The 18,245-nt window shown below is 31.5% G+C and overlaps 2 protein-coding genes and 1 pseudogene across 5 annotated transcripts; 1 reads left to right on the plus strand and 2 right to left on the minus strand.

Annotated features, from left to right (window-relative positions):
• The first annotated feature begins 2,596 nt into the window (after nt 1–2,596).
• Nucleotides 2,597–6,246, plus strand: LOC133689421 (cytochrome P450 CYP72A616-like; annotated as a pseudogene).
• A 417-nt stretch (nt 6,247–6,663) lies between these two features.
• Nucleotides 6,664–9,826, minus strand: LOC133688809 (uncharacterized). Of its 2 annotated transcripts, none has more exons than XM_062108422.1 (11): nt 9,694–9,826; nt 9,494–9,561; nt 9,348–9,403; nt 9,193–9,250; nt 9,039–9,078; nt 8,407–8,505; nt 8,275–8,324; nt 8,047–8,107; nt 7,690–7,781; nt 7,377–7,613; nt 6,664–7,004 (listed from the first exon to the last, which is right to left on the minus strand). In XM_062108422.1, exons 2-11 carry the CDS (start codon nt 9,527–9,529, stop codon nt 6,855–6,857), a joined length of 879 nt encoding a protein of 292 aa, XP_061964406.1. In that variant the 5' UTR covers nt 9,530–9,561; nt 9,694–9,826; the 3' UTR covers nt 6,664–6,854. The 2 variants fall into 2 exon arrangements, with proteins under 2 accessions (XP_061964406.1, XP_061964408.1); XM_062108424.1 differs by having other exon boundaries at nt 9,770–9,822.
• Nucleotides 9,827–12,214: 2,388 nt separating this feature from the next.
• Nucleotides 12,215–14,503, minus strand: LOC133688395 (mediator of RNA polymerase II transcription subunit 20a-like). Of its 3 annotated transcripts, none has more exons than XM_062107869.1 (5): nt 14,280–14,503; nt 14,056–14,198; nt 13,807–13,931; nt 13,626–13,715; nt 12,215–12,845 (listed from the first exon to the last, which is right to left on the minus strand). In XM_062107869.1, the coding sequence occupies exons 1-5, from the start codon at nt 14,291–14,293 to the stop codon at nt 12,606–12,608; spliced, it is 612 nt and encodes a 203-aa protein (XP_061963853.1). In that variant the 5' UTR covers nt 14,294–14,503; the 3' UTR covers nt 12,215–12,605. The 3 variants fall into 3 exon arrangements, with proteins under 3 accessions (XP_061963853.1, XP_061963852.1, XP_061963854.1); XM_062107868.1 differs by having other exon boundaries at nt 13,807–13,985; nt 14,280–14,502; XM_062107870.1 differs by lacking the exons at nt 13,807–13,931; nt 14,280–14,503 and having other exon boundaries at nt 14,056–14,191.
• Nucleotides 14,504–18,245: the final 3,742 nt, after the last annotated feature.

Raw genomic sequence — 18,245 nt, forward strand, 5'->3', positions numbered from 1 at the left:
CTATCAAGTAGTAAACTTCTGGTCGAATTCGCTCTTCGATTCGAGCTGATCTCGGAAGTGATAAACATAAAACATTATATATATATATATATATTTGAGTTAGCTTTTAGAATCACTTTATTTTCCCAACTAAAAAGAAAGTTTTGCCTAAAATATAGATGCTTGTTCTGAAGAATTCAAGAACTTCTCTTTTTACTATTATTCATTCAAACCTAAAATAAAAACAAAGCAAACAAAAATAAGCATAATTAAAAACATGAAAATAATAATATTAATATTAACAACAACTAAACAAACTTTAATGAAGAAATATATTTAGACACACTTAAGAAGAGAAGAATAATTCGTCAAATTATACTACAAATTCGTCATATATATATATATATATATATATATATATATATATATATATATATATATATATATATAATGGATACTAATTAATTGGATACCCGAAACCTTGGCTTATAGATATCTAAACTTGAGTGAACTTGAGTTTTAATTAAATACTAAGGTAGCGTTTGGATTGTTCTAAGATAAAAAGGATAGAAACAATAGAGATAGAAATGTGTTTGGTTAAAGAGATAGAGACATGAAAATATATCTATCTTTAAAATAATTTTGGAGTGAATTTATTTATTTTCAAAACAGAAAATACAGAGGGGACATGTCTCTAGGAACAATATTTATTATTTTTTATTCCTAAAATATCCTTATAAAAAAACTTTCAGTTCCAAAATTGTCCAAATAAGACATGTAAGGATAAATATGGTTATTATCATAATTTTAAAAACTAATTCGATGATCGACCCAGGACAAGGCTCAGGTCACAAGTGAAGTTGATTGTTAACCCAAGTCAATGTAGGGACAAAAATGATTATTATTGTTGTTGTTGTTGTTGCTGCTATTTTAAAACCTGACTCGAAGGTTGACAAGGGGTAAGGCTCGGGGTCACGTGTTAGAAAGGTCAACTCGGGTTGACTCAGGTCAACATAAAATAAAGTGGTTATTATCATAATTTTAAAACTTGATTTGAAGTCAACCTGAGGCGAGGCATGGGTTATATATCAGAGGGTCAACTTAAGTTGATTCGGGTTAATCTAAGGATAAAAGTTATTAACATAGTTTTAAATCCTGACTTGGAGGTTGATTGGGGCAAGGCCCAAGTCACGGGTTGAGAAACTCAACAAGAGTTGACCTGAATCAATGTATGGATAAAAATAGTTATTATCATAGTTTTAAAACTCGATTCAGGAGTAGACCCGAGGCAAAGTTCAAGTTACGAGTTGGGATGGTCAACCCGGTTGACCCAAGGTTTTTTTAAAAGATAGTCAAAGCAACCTTATTTTGACCATTTTTTTCAAAAAAAAATCAACGGTTTTTGACCTGTGTTTTATCACGGGTTAACCTTGGTTTTTTATCAGGTCAGATCAAGTCAATTTTTTCTCTAATTTTTCTTAAACTCGGATTAATTCAGACTCGAGATCATCCTGTCAAGTCAGTCTTGGTTTTATGACTAAAATTATTGTAATATTATTAATTTCAATACTCAATATAAACTAAAGTAAATAAAAAATATTTAATGATTTTTTAAAATATATAAGTTCGACAACAATAAATATTAAGGGTTAAAAATAATTTTTTATATTTTATTTTATCTTGTTCACCGTAACCAAATAGAATACAGAGACAACCATTTTATCTTATACATTACTATCAAATACAATTTTATCTTTGTTTTTTTTTTTTTCCAACTTGTTGTCTTTATCTTTCCCATCCTGAATCCGCCAACACACAAGATTGTGGTATATCCTAGGATGCTAACGCCCTCACGCCCAACTGGAATCAACTTTCAGAGGAACTCGAGGGAAAGAAGCAGATGGTTATAGACAACAGGGACTGGTTTTAGCGGCTGCATGTCTTCTTGGTTAGCTTATCCTGACCTTGCACGCCACTCGTCCTGCGGAAAGTTCTTGGATTTGGAGCTTATTTTCTTTTTAATCATGTGGGTATTCTTACAGCTAAAACTTGGTCCTCGCGCCAGAAAAAAAAAAAGTACACTCTCCTCAAGCTAACCATGCACATAAAAGTAGTAGGAGCTTTGCAAACCAGATCAATTTAGCTTTATATCCTTACCAGTACTTGCGGTAGTGACAAAGCTTATTCACTGAATATTGTAGGTTTTAATTATAAATAAAATATGGTAGGATTTTTATCTTCTTATCCAAGTCAAACACTGAAAGGGAATTCTATGATTATAACAAATCTCGATGTTTGACGAGTTTGCTTTTTATAATAAAGAAATTTGAGCAGAAATGGATAGTTACTCATGATGTTGCTAGGCAACCAGGACGGATGACCTTGTTTGTTTATTTCTCAGGTCTTTCTTTGAGGATTATTATATCACTCTTATGTAGCTGCCATGGTTTCATACTCCATTTGGTGGAAACCCAGGTGGTCAGAGAAGAAGTTAAAGCAACAAGGGATAAGAGGCACGCCTTACAGACTCTTCTTAGTATGGTAATAATTACGGTGAACATATCAAAATAATATGAAAACATTGAAAAAAATTAATTTAAAGTAAATAAAAAACTTATTTACACTTAATAATGTCAAGAAATATGGTAAACAGGTAGCAATTTTATAAATGGCGAGCTTAATAGAGGGCGGAGCATGCGAATTGGTTTTCGGGGGTGGAAGAGTTTTTTCTTTCTTTTGACGGGAAAGATATCAATGTTTTGGGCTGGGATGACACTAAGGCTAGTCGTCATGGATCCTGAACTGATGAAAGAGATTCTTTCTAACAAGCTAGGTCACTTTGGAAAGCCACCATTAAACCCCCTTATTCTAGTTCTCTCAAAGTGACTGGCATGTGAAGAGGGTGAGGGGTGGGCGAGACACAGAAGGATAATCAATCCTGCTTTCCACCTAGAAAAACTACTGTATTTTGTTTCCAATACCTTGAACTTAACTAATCTTATATGCTTAATTACTGACATAATTGGCTGCAGAGCACTAATTCATCCCATCATTGCTAGCGTACTAAATTATTCTTGGAAATTTCTCTTAAAGAGGATGCTACCGGCATTCTCAATCAGTTGTAGCAAGATGATTGAGCAATGGAAGAAGATGGTCAATCATCAAGAAAGTTGTGAAGTGGATGTATGGCCTGAACTTCAAAAACTCACTATGGATATCATTTCAAGGGCTGCATTTGGAAGCAAATTATGAAGAAGGGACGAGGTTATTTGAGCTTCAAAAAGAACTGATTTTTTTTTGGTTTTGGAAGAGATGCAGACCTTGTACATTCCCGGTTTCAGGTACTAATTACAAGCCTTCGATGTTGGAAATAAGAGGTTAGCAATTATCTGTAGCATTTGTTTCTAATTAATTGTCTTGTACAGATTTGCTCCGACAAAAAAGAATCGAAGAAGAAGGAAATTGAACAAAGAGATCATATCAAACTCAATCTCTAATGTTCCCGTTTTTCACGCGCGTTTTCGCTTTGGAAAAACCTACATAATTGACCAGCGCAATGTTACGGTGGACTCAAAAAAAAATTGAGTGGAAAGAAAAATGTCAAAGTATTTTCAACAGGGAAAATTGAAGAAGATCTCCAGTGAAATAATATAAATAAAAACCTTGAGTTAAAAGGTCCAACAGAAAAAAAGAAATTCCAAGGATAAGGGTGAAAATTCTTGACTTATTTAACATAAAACCCTGGACGAAATAATAATATAAATTTATATGTTGATGATGTTCGAAAATTCAAGATATATAATTAAAAGGTTATTTAATGTTTGGGATGGTGGATAATTAATATATTCAAGTGCTTGGATTTTTTCATCTTAATTAAAAGGATTTCAGACTAATAACAGAAACTGCAATACGTGCAAAAACAGTCCTAATAGGAGAACTTAAAAATCATCTAATAATAAAGTCAGTATATTTATTGGAAATGTATAAAATGACTTAAGACATTAAATGATTTAAAAGAGTTTTAAATTTAAGGAACAAAGATATTTGTTCTTGAGTTTTAAGTTAATTAATGATCTGAAATTTATATATCTTTTATCTTAATAGATGAAAAGTTATGAGCATTTTACCTGGATAGTTTGGGGATATTTATACCCTCTGAACCTTGTCCTTTTCAAAGAAAAGAAAGATTGGAAAGTCCTCTACTCTTAGCGATATTAATGGGAGGTAAATATTTTTTATTTATCGTTAATGAGATAATAAGTATGGTATATCCCTTAAAAGACCTTGTATATACCTATAAGTATAGGGAAATTATTACATTAATATGAATGATTATTCTAGATGGAGAGGCATAGCGGTTTATCATGTCTTTAATACTTATATTGTAGAGGATCGTCCAGAATCAGACATATAGCCTTAAAACTTGGTAATATCCAAGTTTTTTGAATCTGGCATGTTTGCCAGATCCACAGTACCTTGGGCTTAGATGACTGTCAAGTCCAAGTTCTTTGGGACTGTCATGTTTGTCGAACTCACGTTTCCTTGGACTTAACCGACTACCAAGTCCAAGTTTTTTTGGTCTGGCAAACACATTATTTTGGGCTTGGTTGAGTGCCACACCCAAATACTTGGGGTCTGACATGTTTGCTAAGCTCATTTTATTTAAGAAGATTTTTTATAAATAAAAATCTTTACCAAAAATCAACTCATCGATTGCCCCCTCAAGCTTTTAATGTGTAATCTTGCATTAAAAGTTTAAGAGATTTTGAGAGAGACTGTCAGTAGATATCTTGTTTTTCTTTGAGAAGAGGTGATAGGGTTTTGTAGATCTAAAAAGATTTCTAAAGAAAAGAAAAGGGTTTTAAAAAAAACCATCTAATAGCCTGCAATAAATATTTCAAGCTATTGGCCTTCCTAGGTTTATAAATGAGGTATCACCTGTCTTGCATTTCTATCTTTCTATTTTCTTGTACTTTGCTTAAACCTTTTTTTAAGGATCTCTTAACTTAGGTATTTCTAATATTTGACAATAAGAGAACAATTTGACAATATAGAGGAATTCATTGACCAAGTAAACTAGATCTTTTTTCCGATGATGATGAACAATGAGATCGTATCAATGATTAGAGATTTGATTCAAAGGAAAGAGTACGGGATGAGAACTGGACAATCCGATGATGATGACTTGCTAGGCATGCTCTTGCAATCTAATGAACAGAACAATCTACCAGAAAATGCAAGCGGAACAATAAGGGATGACTTGAGTATTGAAGAAGTAATAGAGGAATGCAAGCAGTTCTACCTGGCTGGGAAAGAAACAACCTCGAGCTGGTTAACATGGGCAATGATAGTACTAGCTCTGCACCCAGAATGGCAAGAAATGGCTAGGGAGAAAGTTCTACAAGTTTGTGGGCAGAAAAAACCCAATTTTGAAGCTTTGACCCATCTCAAGATTGTGAGTAATTTCCCATTAATTGGATACCCTTTTCCCTTTTGTCCTCCTGAGGAGCTTCACAGAGATGTCTACACACACAAAAAAGCTTTGTCATGCATCATTTCATGTTAATTTGTGATGGAAGTTCTCAGGCTGCTGCACTTTTCTCCCAGGTACTAACCTCTTTGATCAAATACTATTTCTGTTATATTTAACTGCAGGTAAACATGATACTTAATGAAGTCTTAAGGTTATATCCGCCAGTGATTTCTCTATACCAACATACTTACAAGGAAACCAGGATAGGAAACATCCATCTTCCTGCAGGTGTTGACCTTACGCTTCCTATGCTGCTCATTCATCATGATCCTGAACTCTGGGGTGATGATGTAGAAGAATTCAAACCAGAGAGATTCCTCGGAGGAGTTTCAAGGGCATCTAAAGACCAACTAGCACTCTTTCCCTTTGGATGGAGCCCCAGAACCTGTATTGGTCGAAACTTTGCCATGTTAGAAGCCAAGATGGCTTTGGCAATGATTCTGCAGAATTTCGAATCCAATCTCTCACTTTCCTACATCCATGCTCCTCATACTGTTATGATACTTTAACCACAGCATGGTGCTCAAATAATAATACATCAACTCTGAGTTGTAAACTCTTTCAAAGGTGTGATTTTCGCTGCATAGCAGAATAGGTCTTTCTTTCTGTCAAGTTGCGGTGTTGTAATATTTCCACATGCTGATTTCTACAAATAATTCCAGCAAAACTTGTATCGTCTTCAAGACTATTCTATCATTTCAATAGATCCTAGTTTTTTGCCTTGTTTGTTTCTATTAACTATAACTTCCCGAAGTTTAAGCAATTCAGTGTGCCATTTTTTTTACAGAAGTATAATAGCAGCCCAAACTTTCTAGTTTCTTCAATAAGAGATTCCCTGTTGAGGAATCATGTAAAGAAACCGAATCTCTAACATCAGCCATCTCAAAACATGATTCCATGCATTGTCAACTATAAGAGATTCCCTGTTGAGGAATCATGTAAGCATACATCATTTGAATTTCAAAATGCATGTGCTAAAAAAACCAAGTAGAAGAAGTGTTTCATAGTCAAATGTGGTTTATAAGTTTTCATCAAGGCAATTTGACTCGACTTGACATGAGAAAAGGTCTAATTTCACTTAGCGTTTTACATTTGAAATTTATGTTCTAAATTCAAAATTCTTCGACAAACAAAATATAAGAATCACAATCAAAACCAATTAACTACCAGATTCACTTCATCAATTAATTTTCTCTTAAACGAGTAATCCATACAGCAACTTGTTGTCTTTATTCATTTGATAGTTTCTTCATGAAGGAATGTTAAATAACAGCTTCTTTTGGGCAGGAAAAAAAAAAGTAGATTGCAGTTTCATCTTATATAGGATAAACCAATAATACTATCACATTTCTGCTACTCTACTTATAATGGCATCCACATCAGGGATTAGTGTAACACGCTTCTCAATCTCCGCTACCACACAACAAGTTTCCTCTCCTCTATTAATAGCTACAACATCTTGAGCAAATATAGAATTCATACCTGGGGAGACCTGCATCGAATTCAACAATTAGATCACTTATTAAAATGTAAAATGTGTATCAGCATGCTGATTTTATTTGCAGTAACTCAGACACCACATAAACTTGAAACTTCATCACAATATATTTATCAAAAAAGTTCTCATGCAATTTGGGTAGATTCTGTCCAACAAAGGTTTCTAATGGTTTGAGTTTTAGTTGTGGGTAGTTTGTGCTCCAAAAAGTGAGAAAAAAATACTTAATGTAACTTTTAAGTTATTAGCATGTCCACAGAAGCAAGACAATAAACTTTTTCCAGGCCAAAATGATTCTTCATTCATCGGTTTAACTGCACTCTTCATTTTTTTTATTTTTGAGTGGGCTAAACATTATAAATGACTCACATCATAAAGGGTATCCCCAAGCTTCAGCTTAACCGCACCACTCCTGTACACTAGCACTTTACCCATGTAGCCCGCTGGTAACTCATCTAATCTGCAAGTCTTCTCAATTGCACGTGCACCTCCTGATGGCCTAGAGCTTTCCTTAACCTCAGGGCCAACTGCTGTAGCTGATCGCTTTATCATGGGCATAGTTGGTGGTAACTGAACAAAGAGCATACTTGCTTCAACATTTTCCTCCTGCAAACCAAAACTCAGAAAGTTTAAGGAATAAAAGCAGCAGTACTATGGAATCTTTAATTATCAATTTACAAACCATCAAACCAAGCTCCACCGCGGAATTTGTTGAATTTTCATCGTATGTTGCAGCTTCGGACACCTCCCCAAATTCCTCTTCGTCAAGAATTGCTGTAAGATATATGAGTTAGCATAACTGTACAGAACAAAGTGCAAACCATCACAAAGGGAGCCTGACTCCCAGAAAACAGCAGAAATAAAGAAACGACTGAGGATAACTCAAACCAGTAACCAGAAGTTTTGAACCAATTAGGTAACTAGGCAATGCCTTGATCATTGCAAAATGCATGCAACCATTCAAAGTTCTATATCACAGTTATCCCATGTTCTTGAGTTATGTAATTCTTTTCCTTTTAAAAATAAATCTCAAAATTACCTGAATTTCCTGAATATGGCCTCCTCATAGGAAGACTCACGGGATAATTACTGTAATAATCCTGTAGTACATAAATAAACAGCGAACATAACTTAGTAGACAGTTGCACACAAACAGACTTGGTGTGTGAGAGGGAGGGAGGAGGAAAAGTTGGAAAAAGCTTAGAACAGGAAAAAAGAATCTACAGAGTGTAATGAGGCTTGCAAGGCTGAGTCATGGTTCACCTACCCATGGTTCAATGTATTCTTTCTCTCTCGGGCCTGGAGCATCGGCATTACCTGCCAAAAAAAAGCAGTTCAAAAGCACTTTTACACATCATTGGTAGCAAATAAGAAAATAGTGAATCCAAAGATAGCATACCATTGGAAGATGAACCCTGATCTCTGTTAATTGTACTCCAGCTTGGAAAGGGCTTCGTTGCAGCAGCTCCAGGGCCAAATGCAATGTCAAGTTTCTGCACTGCATTTAAATCAACAGATCAAGGAATTAATTTTCATATTTCCATAGCTAAGAAACCACACAGTTCTATTTCAAGAACACGATGTGTTATTTCTCTCTCTAGTAGAGTTCTTGATACAGAAAAAATCATCGCCCTTACCAACCATAAAATGGTATAGTTTTCAGGATTGTGTTATGGTCTAACATCATTATGTTTAAAAATTAGTGGGGACTAAGTGAATGATTCATAAACAAAAAACAAATTATAATGTAGTTAGGATTTGTCAATCCATTGGCTGCTTTAAAGTGGATTAATAACAAAGACAAAGATACAAACACTAGAAGTTGGGGCACGTATGCATTTGACAGATCAAGAGGCACAAACTTGAGAACAAAATACACAGTATGAGAAAAATAGCTGGATTTCTTTCATAAACAACTCGAGAAATTGAGATAATAACCGAATTCCAAAACAGAGAGTGAGATGACAAAATACTTAAATTATGACGCCAATCGACGAGTACACGATCCAATTTATTAAGAAAGGGACTTACCTTTCTTTTCGTTTGTAATCTTTTGCTTTAGGGACCTTTCCTAATGAAAGATGCAGAGAAATCACATATAAAAAAACCAAAAAAGAAGAAAATTGAATCAAATAATTCACTGGTTTCGTAATAAAAGGAAATAACAAAATTGAGGAATACATACCTGGAATTGCTTCATCAAGTTCATGGCCTGTAGAGTATCCACATTCCCCACCTTTTCACTGCAAACAACGAACATATTCGAAAATATGACACAACTAAAAAAAACCACCCAAGCAAGCACATTAGTAATGGAGATTAACCAAAATGACATATTACGTTTTAACTTCCAGCTTTGGAACTCGGCGTGGAGGAGCTTTAGGCATAAACCTATACTGCAACACGATCAGATTAAACAAATTATCAGCAAAAGAATACACAGGAAGTTCAGGAGGAAGTAAAATTAAAATGGAATTGGGGCAGACCTTCCTCTGGGCATCTTGTGGAGGTTTGGACTCCATATATTTAAGAATCCAACCGATAAAACGTGTAACTAGCAAAAATAGAAAGAAAGTTTACGCAATCAGTAAACTACAATCAAAAGGTGAATAAGAAAAAAGAACAGATGGCAGATTCATATTCATATATATACACAGACAGAGTGAGAGAGAGAGAGAGAGTTAACGAAGAAGAGAATGAAAGAGGCGGTTAAAGCTAGCAAGTTTGTAAATGTCAGGGAAGAGGTGGTGTTAGCCAATGACCAGAAAGCGGCCAACACGAAACTTCGAGTCTTGCGAGTTTAAGGTCACTCTCAAAAAAATATACAAAATTATAAAAACCTAGTCCTTTTATACCAAACTCAAGGCGCGCCTCTCTTATGTTCCTATTCCGTTTTTCACGTGCGTTTTCGATTTGGAAAAACTACATACTTTCGAAAACAATCTCAATTGGAGGGATTAAAAGAGTATCAAGATTGTTAAAAATATTTTTTTGACACAATATAAAAAATATAATATAAATTTGAATTGTAAAATTATAAGTAAAATATTTTAACTAATTATATATTGATAATTTCAATCAAATAATAAATAATAATACAACGCAATTAAAATAAAAGTGAAATAAACAATATATAAGTCCAAACACCTTAAAATACATAGTTCAAATAAAAATTAATACATGATTTAAATAACTTAAAAATACAATACAATACAATTATGTCCATAGAATTTCATTAACTAAAAATTAACAAACATAAAACAAACAATCTATTAATATGTCATGTAAACTAAAATCAGTCTCATTGCTTTTATCTCTCTCGTTATTCCTAAAACATTCATCAAAATCACTATCATCTAAAGGATTATTACTGTTACTACTAGTACCAGCATTGATATTATTAACATTAGTGTCACTACTAGTACAAACACCACTACCAATATTGTCATCAATATTTAACTCCAAACTCCTTGAATTATCTAGATTAACATCATTCTGAATCTCTAAATTATTTTCGGTCACATGACACTCTATTTCAGCATTGTTAAAATTTGTCAATAAATTTTTTACTTTTGTCAAACTCGTAAAATCAGTCTGATTTTACTCGATTTTCCCAAGTTTGACCTTTTTCGGGTTTTTAACCTGATTTCACACGTTATATACATATTGACTTGTAAAATCATAAGATTTTAAGAGTCAACTCGTGATTTTGACAACAATGCCTCTGATGATAAAGCTAGTATATTTATGAGAAAGGTATAAAATGACTTAAGACAATAAATTATTTAAAAGAACTTTAAATTCAAGGAACAAAGATGTTTATTCTTGAGTTTTAAGTTGGTTAATGCTCTGAAATTTATGTATTTTTTTTTATCTTAAGAGATGAAAAGTTATTAACCTTGTTGTTTTCAAAGAAGAAAAAGATTGGAAAGTTCTTTGCTTTCGACGACATTAATAGGAGGCAAATATTTATTACATATCATTAATGAAATAGTAAGTATGATAAGTTCCTTAAAAAACCTTGTATGCACCTATAAGTATAGAGAAATTATTACCTTAATATGAATGATTATTCTAGATTAAGAGGCATAGCGGTTTATCATATCTTTAATATTTATATTGTAGAGGGTCGTCTAGGATTAGGCATATAGCCTTAGAACTTAGTAATGTCTATATTCTTTAGGTCTAGCATATTTGCTTGACCCACGATACCTTAGACTTCGCTAACTGCCAAATCCAAGTTCTTTAGATCCGACATGTTTGTCAAACTCATGTTATCTTGAGCTTACTTTGGGTCTGACAAGTTTGCTAGACTCACATTATCTTGGGCTTGGACAACTTTTAAGTCCAAGTTTTTTAGGGCTATCATGTTTGCCAAACCAACTTTATCTTGGGCTTGGCTAACTACCAGGTCCAAGTTCTTTGAATCTAGCATGTTCGTCATATCTATGTTACCTTGGACTTAATTGGCTATCATACTTAAATATTTTGGGTCTGACATATTTGTCAAACCCATTTTATTTACGAAGAATTTTTATAAATAAAAATCATGACAAAAATTAACTTATTAGTTGCCCATTCAAGCCTTTTAATGTGTGATCTTATATTAAAGGTTAAAGAGATTTTAAAAGAGACAAAAGTTCAATAGGTATCTTGTCTTTCTTTGGGAAGAGGTAATAAGGTTTTGTAGATCTAAAAAGATTTTTAGAGAAAAGAAAAGGAATTTTAGGTAGACCATTTAACAACACATAATAAATATTTCAAGCTGAGGTGTCACCTATCTTGCATTTCTATCTTTCTTTTTTTCTTATACTTTGCCAGTTAATTTAATGGTTAAAAACATTTGCTTTTTTTTTGTTTTCAAATCTAAGAAAATTTATTAAATTTATTTGAATGCACTAAGCCGGTATAAAATATATCTTAAGATCATTTAAATAAGGATTCAGTAGGAATTTAGTCTCAATTTACATACAAGAATTATTTTATCATTGAATAAAAAAAGAAAAAAATTACGGGTTGATCATAAACCAATTCTGCCATCAATTCAATATATATATTTATTATTATTTGATTTAACGAACAAATCCTTAAGTCGACCTCTTTTCGTTCAAGAACATAATATTCGATGTTACGTTTTTGGATATTGATTTTAATGAATGAAAGCGGCCAGTGTGTGTGTGTGTTCTTGATGAGAAATTAGATTAAAATAAAACGAATTAGCGCAATTTGTTGGATAAATAACTAAAAGGAAACAATAGGATTTGTGCCAATTTGGGCCAACTGTTTTCAGCGCACAGCAATCTAAGGGCTTACTTTGCATGAAACCATGTTCTAGTTAAAGCCTCTCGTCAGTAATCACAACCGGCTTAGCAAATTGCAGACCCAGATGCAGAACTCCGAAGGAATATGTGCTTCAGAAAACAATGTTTTCACCACAGCGGTCAGCTGCTTCCTTCTTTTAGAATCTTAACATCTAATTATTTCAGAAAGAGCCAAAACTTCCATGGTACAAAAACAAAACACAGAAGCCATGACAATTGGATCTAACAACACCTGATTGAAACCTGGATGAAGGATGCAGTGATGTTTTAATGTTCCCTAGTTTCTCGCGGCTTGCACTGACTGAGTCGCAATTAGTTGAGCCATGACAGTAGCATACTGCACAGCTGTGTGTTGCGAGCTATAGTGATCAGAGAGACCGTACTCCACGAAGTTTGGTTCCATATGCATGAAATGGCCTGGTAATGATCTTTTTGAGATGGCTTCTTGCCATATATCAACAAACTCTTCCATGACTTGCCTGGATTTGTCAATTGATGACAAAGGAAGATACTCCACCTTCAACAAAACAAGCAAGTTTCATTACAGTGGATCATGTTTCACCAGCTTAAACTTTCCTTTTTAATTTTACACATAGATTTCAACCAAGTAATATACCAAGACACCAAAACAGTTGTTACAGTCATATGAAACAGATTGGATCGCTTTCAGAAGAACATAGCATAACTAATCCCAAGAATAGCAATTTTCATGATATTATATGATTTTAAAATTTTACTACTAAACTAGTAAATTGCTATCCTCAATCCTCAAATAATAGAACAACACTTGAAAATCCTTCTCTTCTCCAAACATTTGAATCATGAATTCTATATATGGATTGTATCCCACTTAGTAGCTACAAAACCTTTACATTTGATATGAGAGAATTAGCGACCAATCTCATTAGACACTTCATATACATACATTATTAACCAAAAATAGGCAAGTATTTTAGCATGCCGAATCCTTTATATCAGCCAGGACTGGAATTGACATCCTCTGGCAAAAACTCAACTTCAGCTAGCATTTCATTGTCTAAAGCATATTCTAACAAAGGTTAATTAAAAAAATTCGCCACAAATTGGTTTCTAATAGGCATTAAGCAGCTAGCTCCATGTACTGGTGACAACAGTGGATACAAGTGCACCAATCCTACCACTTTAACATTCAGATCCAACAGTATGCAAGAAGGCATGCTAACTCAAGTCCTAAAGTTTATCATATTAACATATCAAAAGCAAAACAACTCCAATGGTTAATGCAAGAAAATTAAGATGAAATTAAGCTCATTATTACCTCCATAATAATTCCTCTCAAGTTGTCGGAATGAGTTGGGGTAACTTTCCCAACTCGCAACTGAAAGTCCCCGAGTTGATACTGAAAACCCTACATAATAATAATAATAATTCAATAAAACCATACATCAAAATTATAAGAGCAGAGCATCATATCATAAACAAAAGGGGAATCGAAAAACCTCAAAGTAAATAGCAACCCTCGACTTATAAGACTGAAGCTTCTCCATTATTGTTTGAATGGAGGAATCTGCCTCGAGAACAATCCTTTGACCTCGGATTATGAAGTAATACTTATTTGGCTGCTCTGGCAAAGAAATGCCCAAGAAATCTCGCGGCAATTCAGGAGCATGCGATTGGTCTGGGTTTTTCAATTGAAATTGATAAAAATTCAACTTATATTTATTAAAAAGAAAAGAAAAGAAAAGCACCTCGTAGTATGGGTTTATAGTAGGTGAGAGTAGCTTTCCATCGGCCTTCTTTAACGCCGTTAATGCTCTCCACGCACTGAGTTACTTCATTGAGGATTTGGGTGTTCACGGTTGTTCCTGCGCTGGGTTGCCACTGCAAAACCCTGTAGAGAGACAGGCACAACTTCATTATCCAATTTCAAAAGTAAGAAGAAAACTGTGATTAGGGTTTTGGTCAGCTTTACCATTTGAGTGGCATTGTTCTGGAAAGTGACGATGCTGAGATATTCTCCCTCGATCTTCTCTTATCGGTCAAATGTGAACTGCTGAGTCTCCAAAGATTTTAAGAATAATTTGATTGCATCGACCCCATTCCCATTTTGGGTCTAACAGAACCCATGACCTAATTCAGCAACAGCTAGTGCCTTGTTTGTTTGGCTGCGAAACCAATTCCTAGGAAAGCACTTATTGGTCTTTCATAATATACAGTAAAGTGTTATCGCTGGCCGGATCGATTATTTTTAATGTAAAGAAAAAATGTTTAGGCGATAATAACTTCACTTAATTTGGCATAATTTTTCTAACACGCTTAGAAAAAATAAAAATTCTAATCTAATATTAAATAAAAAAAATTAATTTTAAATAAAAAACTTGTGTAAATTTGAATTAACTAACTTGCAACGCATAATATGAAATTGAAATGAAAAAAATTAAATTTAAAAAATACTAAAGTAAAATCAATAAAAAAATGCTAAAAACAAATTATGAGTCAACTTAAATTAACTTGACTAACTTGCACTGATAACTCAACAGAAAAAAAAAAAGCAAAAAAATCACAAAGTTTAAAAGCCAATAATTTAATATCAAATGATGAAAAAGAAAAAATCAATTTTAAAATATTGAGAAAAAAACTCGAGTCAACCCACGAAAAAAATGTTTACTCGATTAACCAACTACGTGGGATATGAGATTGGAATAATCCCACACAAAAAAAGTGAAACAAATCATAAAACTTAAGGTCAATAACGAATTATGAAATTGAAAAAAAAAATTGTTCGTAAAAGAAACTTAAAAAAGGATTGAACTTAAACCAATACAATATTCGAAACCAGTAACCCAAATCATGAGCCCAGAATTACCTTGTAGAAAGCAGACACAAAAAAATAATAAAGCAAACTTTCCAATCATAAAAAATTAAAAAAAAATAAATAGCAATCAAAAGAACAAGAACCAAATTTGGTATAAAAACAAAATGAAATAAATAAATTAGGGATTAAATTAAAAAATCAAGAAAATAAAAGAATACCAATTAAAAGAATGAGAACCAAATTTGGATATGGAAACTAAATGAAATAAAATATAGAGTGTACAATTTTTTAAAAAAACAAATGGAATAAAAAAATAGCAATTAAAAAATAAAAATCAAATTAGATACAAAAATTAAATGAAATAAAATATTCATGGAAAAAATCATAAAACAATAAACTTCAAAAAACATTAAAATCAACACAAATAACAATCATATTATTGAGAGCCAAAATTAAAATAAATACAAACTAGATGACACAATTGAATTTTGAAAAGACATACATGAATCTCAAGATAAGGAGAAAGAGAAAAGAGAAAAGAGAAAAAAGTTCATTGTCGTTGAACCACTGCATACATCAACACATGTGTCGTTCCATCAGCTTCATCGCCATTATACACTTTTTTAAGACATGGTAGAAGGTGGTTTTTCAACACAAGACGACAATGCCTAAAAGGCATGGGTACCATCCAAATATCAATCACTTTTTTTTAATAATATTCATATTTGTTAAGTTATAAAATTATCCCTGACTGAATTTTATAATAATGAAAAAATCATTAAAAAAATAGATGAAAATAACTTTAAGACAACAACTTTAGTTTTTAAATTTCAAAGGTAAATTTGTTATTTTACTATTTAAAAAAATTGAAAAGATAACAAAGTTTTTATATGAAAGCTTAATAATTTTTCGCTTTTAAAGGTAATTAAGTTATTTTATTGTTTTGAAAAATATAAAAAAACCAAACCTCCCTCTTATGCCAACCTTTTTTTGTTTGTTTTTTTTTCTTTTTAAGGATAATTAAGTCTTTGTATTATTGTAAAAAGATAAAGAAAAAAGATTGGTTTACCTCATTCAATTTGTTAATACCAATTGAACCTATGAAATTTTCATTTTGCCTCTCATTTTGCATTTATTTAGCTATTAGGAGGCCAAGAGCATTATTATATTTTAGCAATCCACGGTACAATGTGTCTTGTTCTATAATAAAAAGCTAAGAACTCTTTTTTTAATAATATTATTTTGAAATTCTTCAATCTATATTTTAATCTTATATTTAGATATATATTAAGTTTTCGTAAGATTCTTAAGTCAATTAACAGAAATAGTTGCTTAATTTGTATATTATTTTTTATTCTCAAAATATTTTTGTAAATAAAATAAATACTTTCATGTACAAGTTACATTGCATATTTTGATGGTTTATTCGGTTTATTCTTAAATATCTTGTTTAGATGATATATTAGAAAGTTAACAAGTATTAAAATTTGCCCAATTAAATATAAAAATATATGAATTCAAGAATTAACACTATTATATAAAAATAGATTGAGACATTACCTATATTAAAAAAAAAACATATTTTCTATTCTTTATTATTATTGTTGAGGCAAAAGCAAATAGTTATGCACTAGTCAACTTACATTCGCTCTGCTTTGTTTTGGATCAAATTAAAATTTATTATATATATATAAAAGAATATGCAGGCATTGATACTGTTTTTTTTTAAACCAAGAAAATCTTCAACTGTGAATTGAAAATCTAATGTGTGCATTTAACAAAATTGAGAGATAAACGTAAATAAATAAATATTATATTATATCACGTCATTTTTTTATTTAATTGTGTGTCAATAGTTTTAGAAAAAGTAATACTTCTAATTCAATTGAAACAAAATAATTAATTTGACATGATCTCTTGATATGATCAAATATAACTAATTGTTTATATAACGAATATCACCCTTTATCTAATTTGAGTTTCAAATTAAATTGTTTAATTTTGAATTGACTTGATGTCATTCATTTCAACATGATGAGTCCAAATATAACTCGATTAACATGGTAAAATCTAATTTAATAAAAAGTTGTTAATATGCTATTGTTTTCACCTTTTAAAAAAACAATTAAGAGGGTAATGTTTTTCATTGACTCGGGTTACCCGTTACATATGTCATAGACCTGAATAAGTTTAAAAAATATTTTTTAGAGTTATTTTTTTATTTAATAATATGATAATAAAAATATACATGCAAAAAAAATAGAAAAAAATCTAAGAAAAAACCCTAAAATATATGATGAATGGTTGTATAAAAACAGAGCTTGCTAGTATTAGAAAAAAGTTATAATCTTATTAAAAAAAAACTAAAAATTAAATGATAATTTATAAAATAATATCACAAATAAATTTTTATTGATTTATTTTAATTAATCACAATTAAAAATTAAAGACCTTTTAGGTTAGGCCCTGTTTTGAGAGCGTGTTATTGAGTCATTCAAATATGAATCGGTCAACCCATTTAAAATCTAGTTTGAAACTAAAATAAATAAATGTTATACAATGTTGTTTTACTTTTTAAAAAATAAATGACCACATTATGGATTGATCCGAGTTAATTCAAATTCATTCGTGAAACCCACGATCAAAGTCATGGATTTATCTGGGTTTGATAAATGTTTTATTCTATTTTACATTCCATTACATGATACTAAAAATAGGCATATTAAAGAAAGTGATTGAATAAATTATAATCAAAAAATTATTAATGGTTGTAAAGATAGAGCATTTGCTAATATTATAAAAAGATGCTATGATTTTATTCAAAAATAAAGTAAAATTTGAATTGTATTTAATAAAATAATATCCTAAAAATATATTTAATTAATCTATTTCAATAAATTTCAATTTAAACTTAAGGGGAAAATATGTTATTTCACCTTTTTTAAAATATTAAAACGATGATATTTTGGATTAAGCCAAATTAACCCGTGAAATTCATGATTTGGGTCATGTACTTGGTTGGGTTGAATAAGATTTGTTTTAGAAAAATTTTTTATTTAATTATACAATATAAAAAACAAACATTTGAAAGAAAGAAACAAAGTAAATTTTTAAAAAATAAAT

The sequence above is a fragment of the Populus nigra genome, chromosome 3 (genome assembly GCF_951802175.1).
Source record: "Populus nigra chromosome 3, ddPopNigr1.1, whole genome shotgun sequence".
NCBI lineage: Eukaryota > Viridiplantae > Streptophyta > Magnoliopsida > Malpighiales > Salicaceae > Populus > Populus nigra.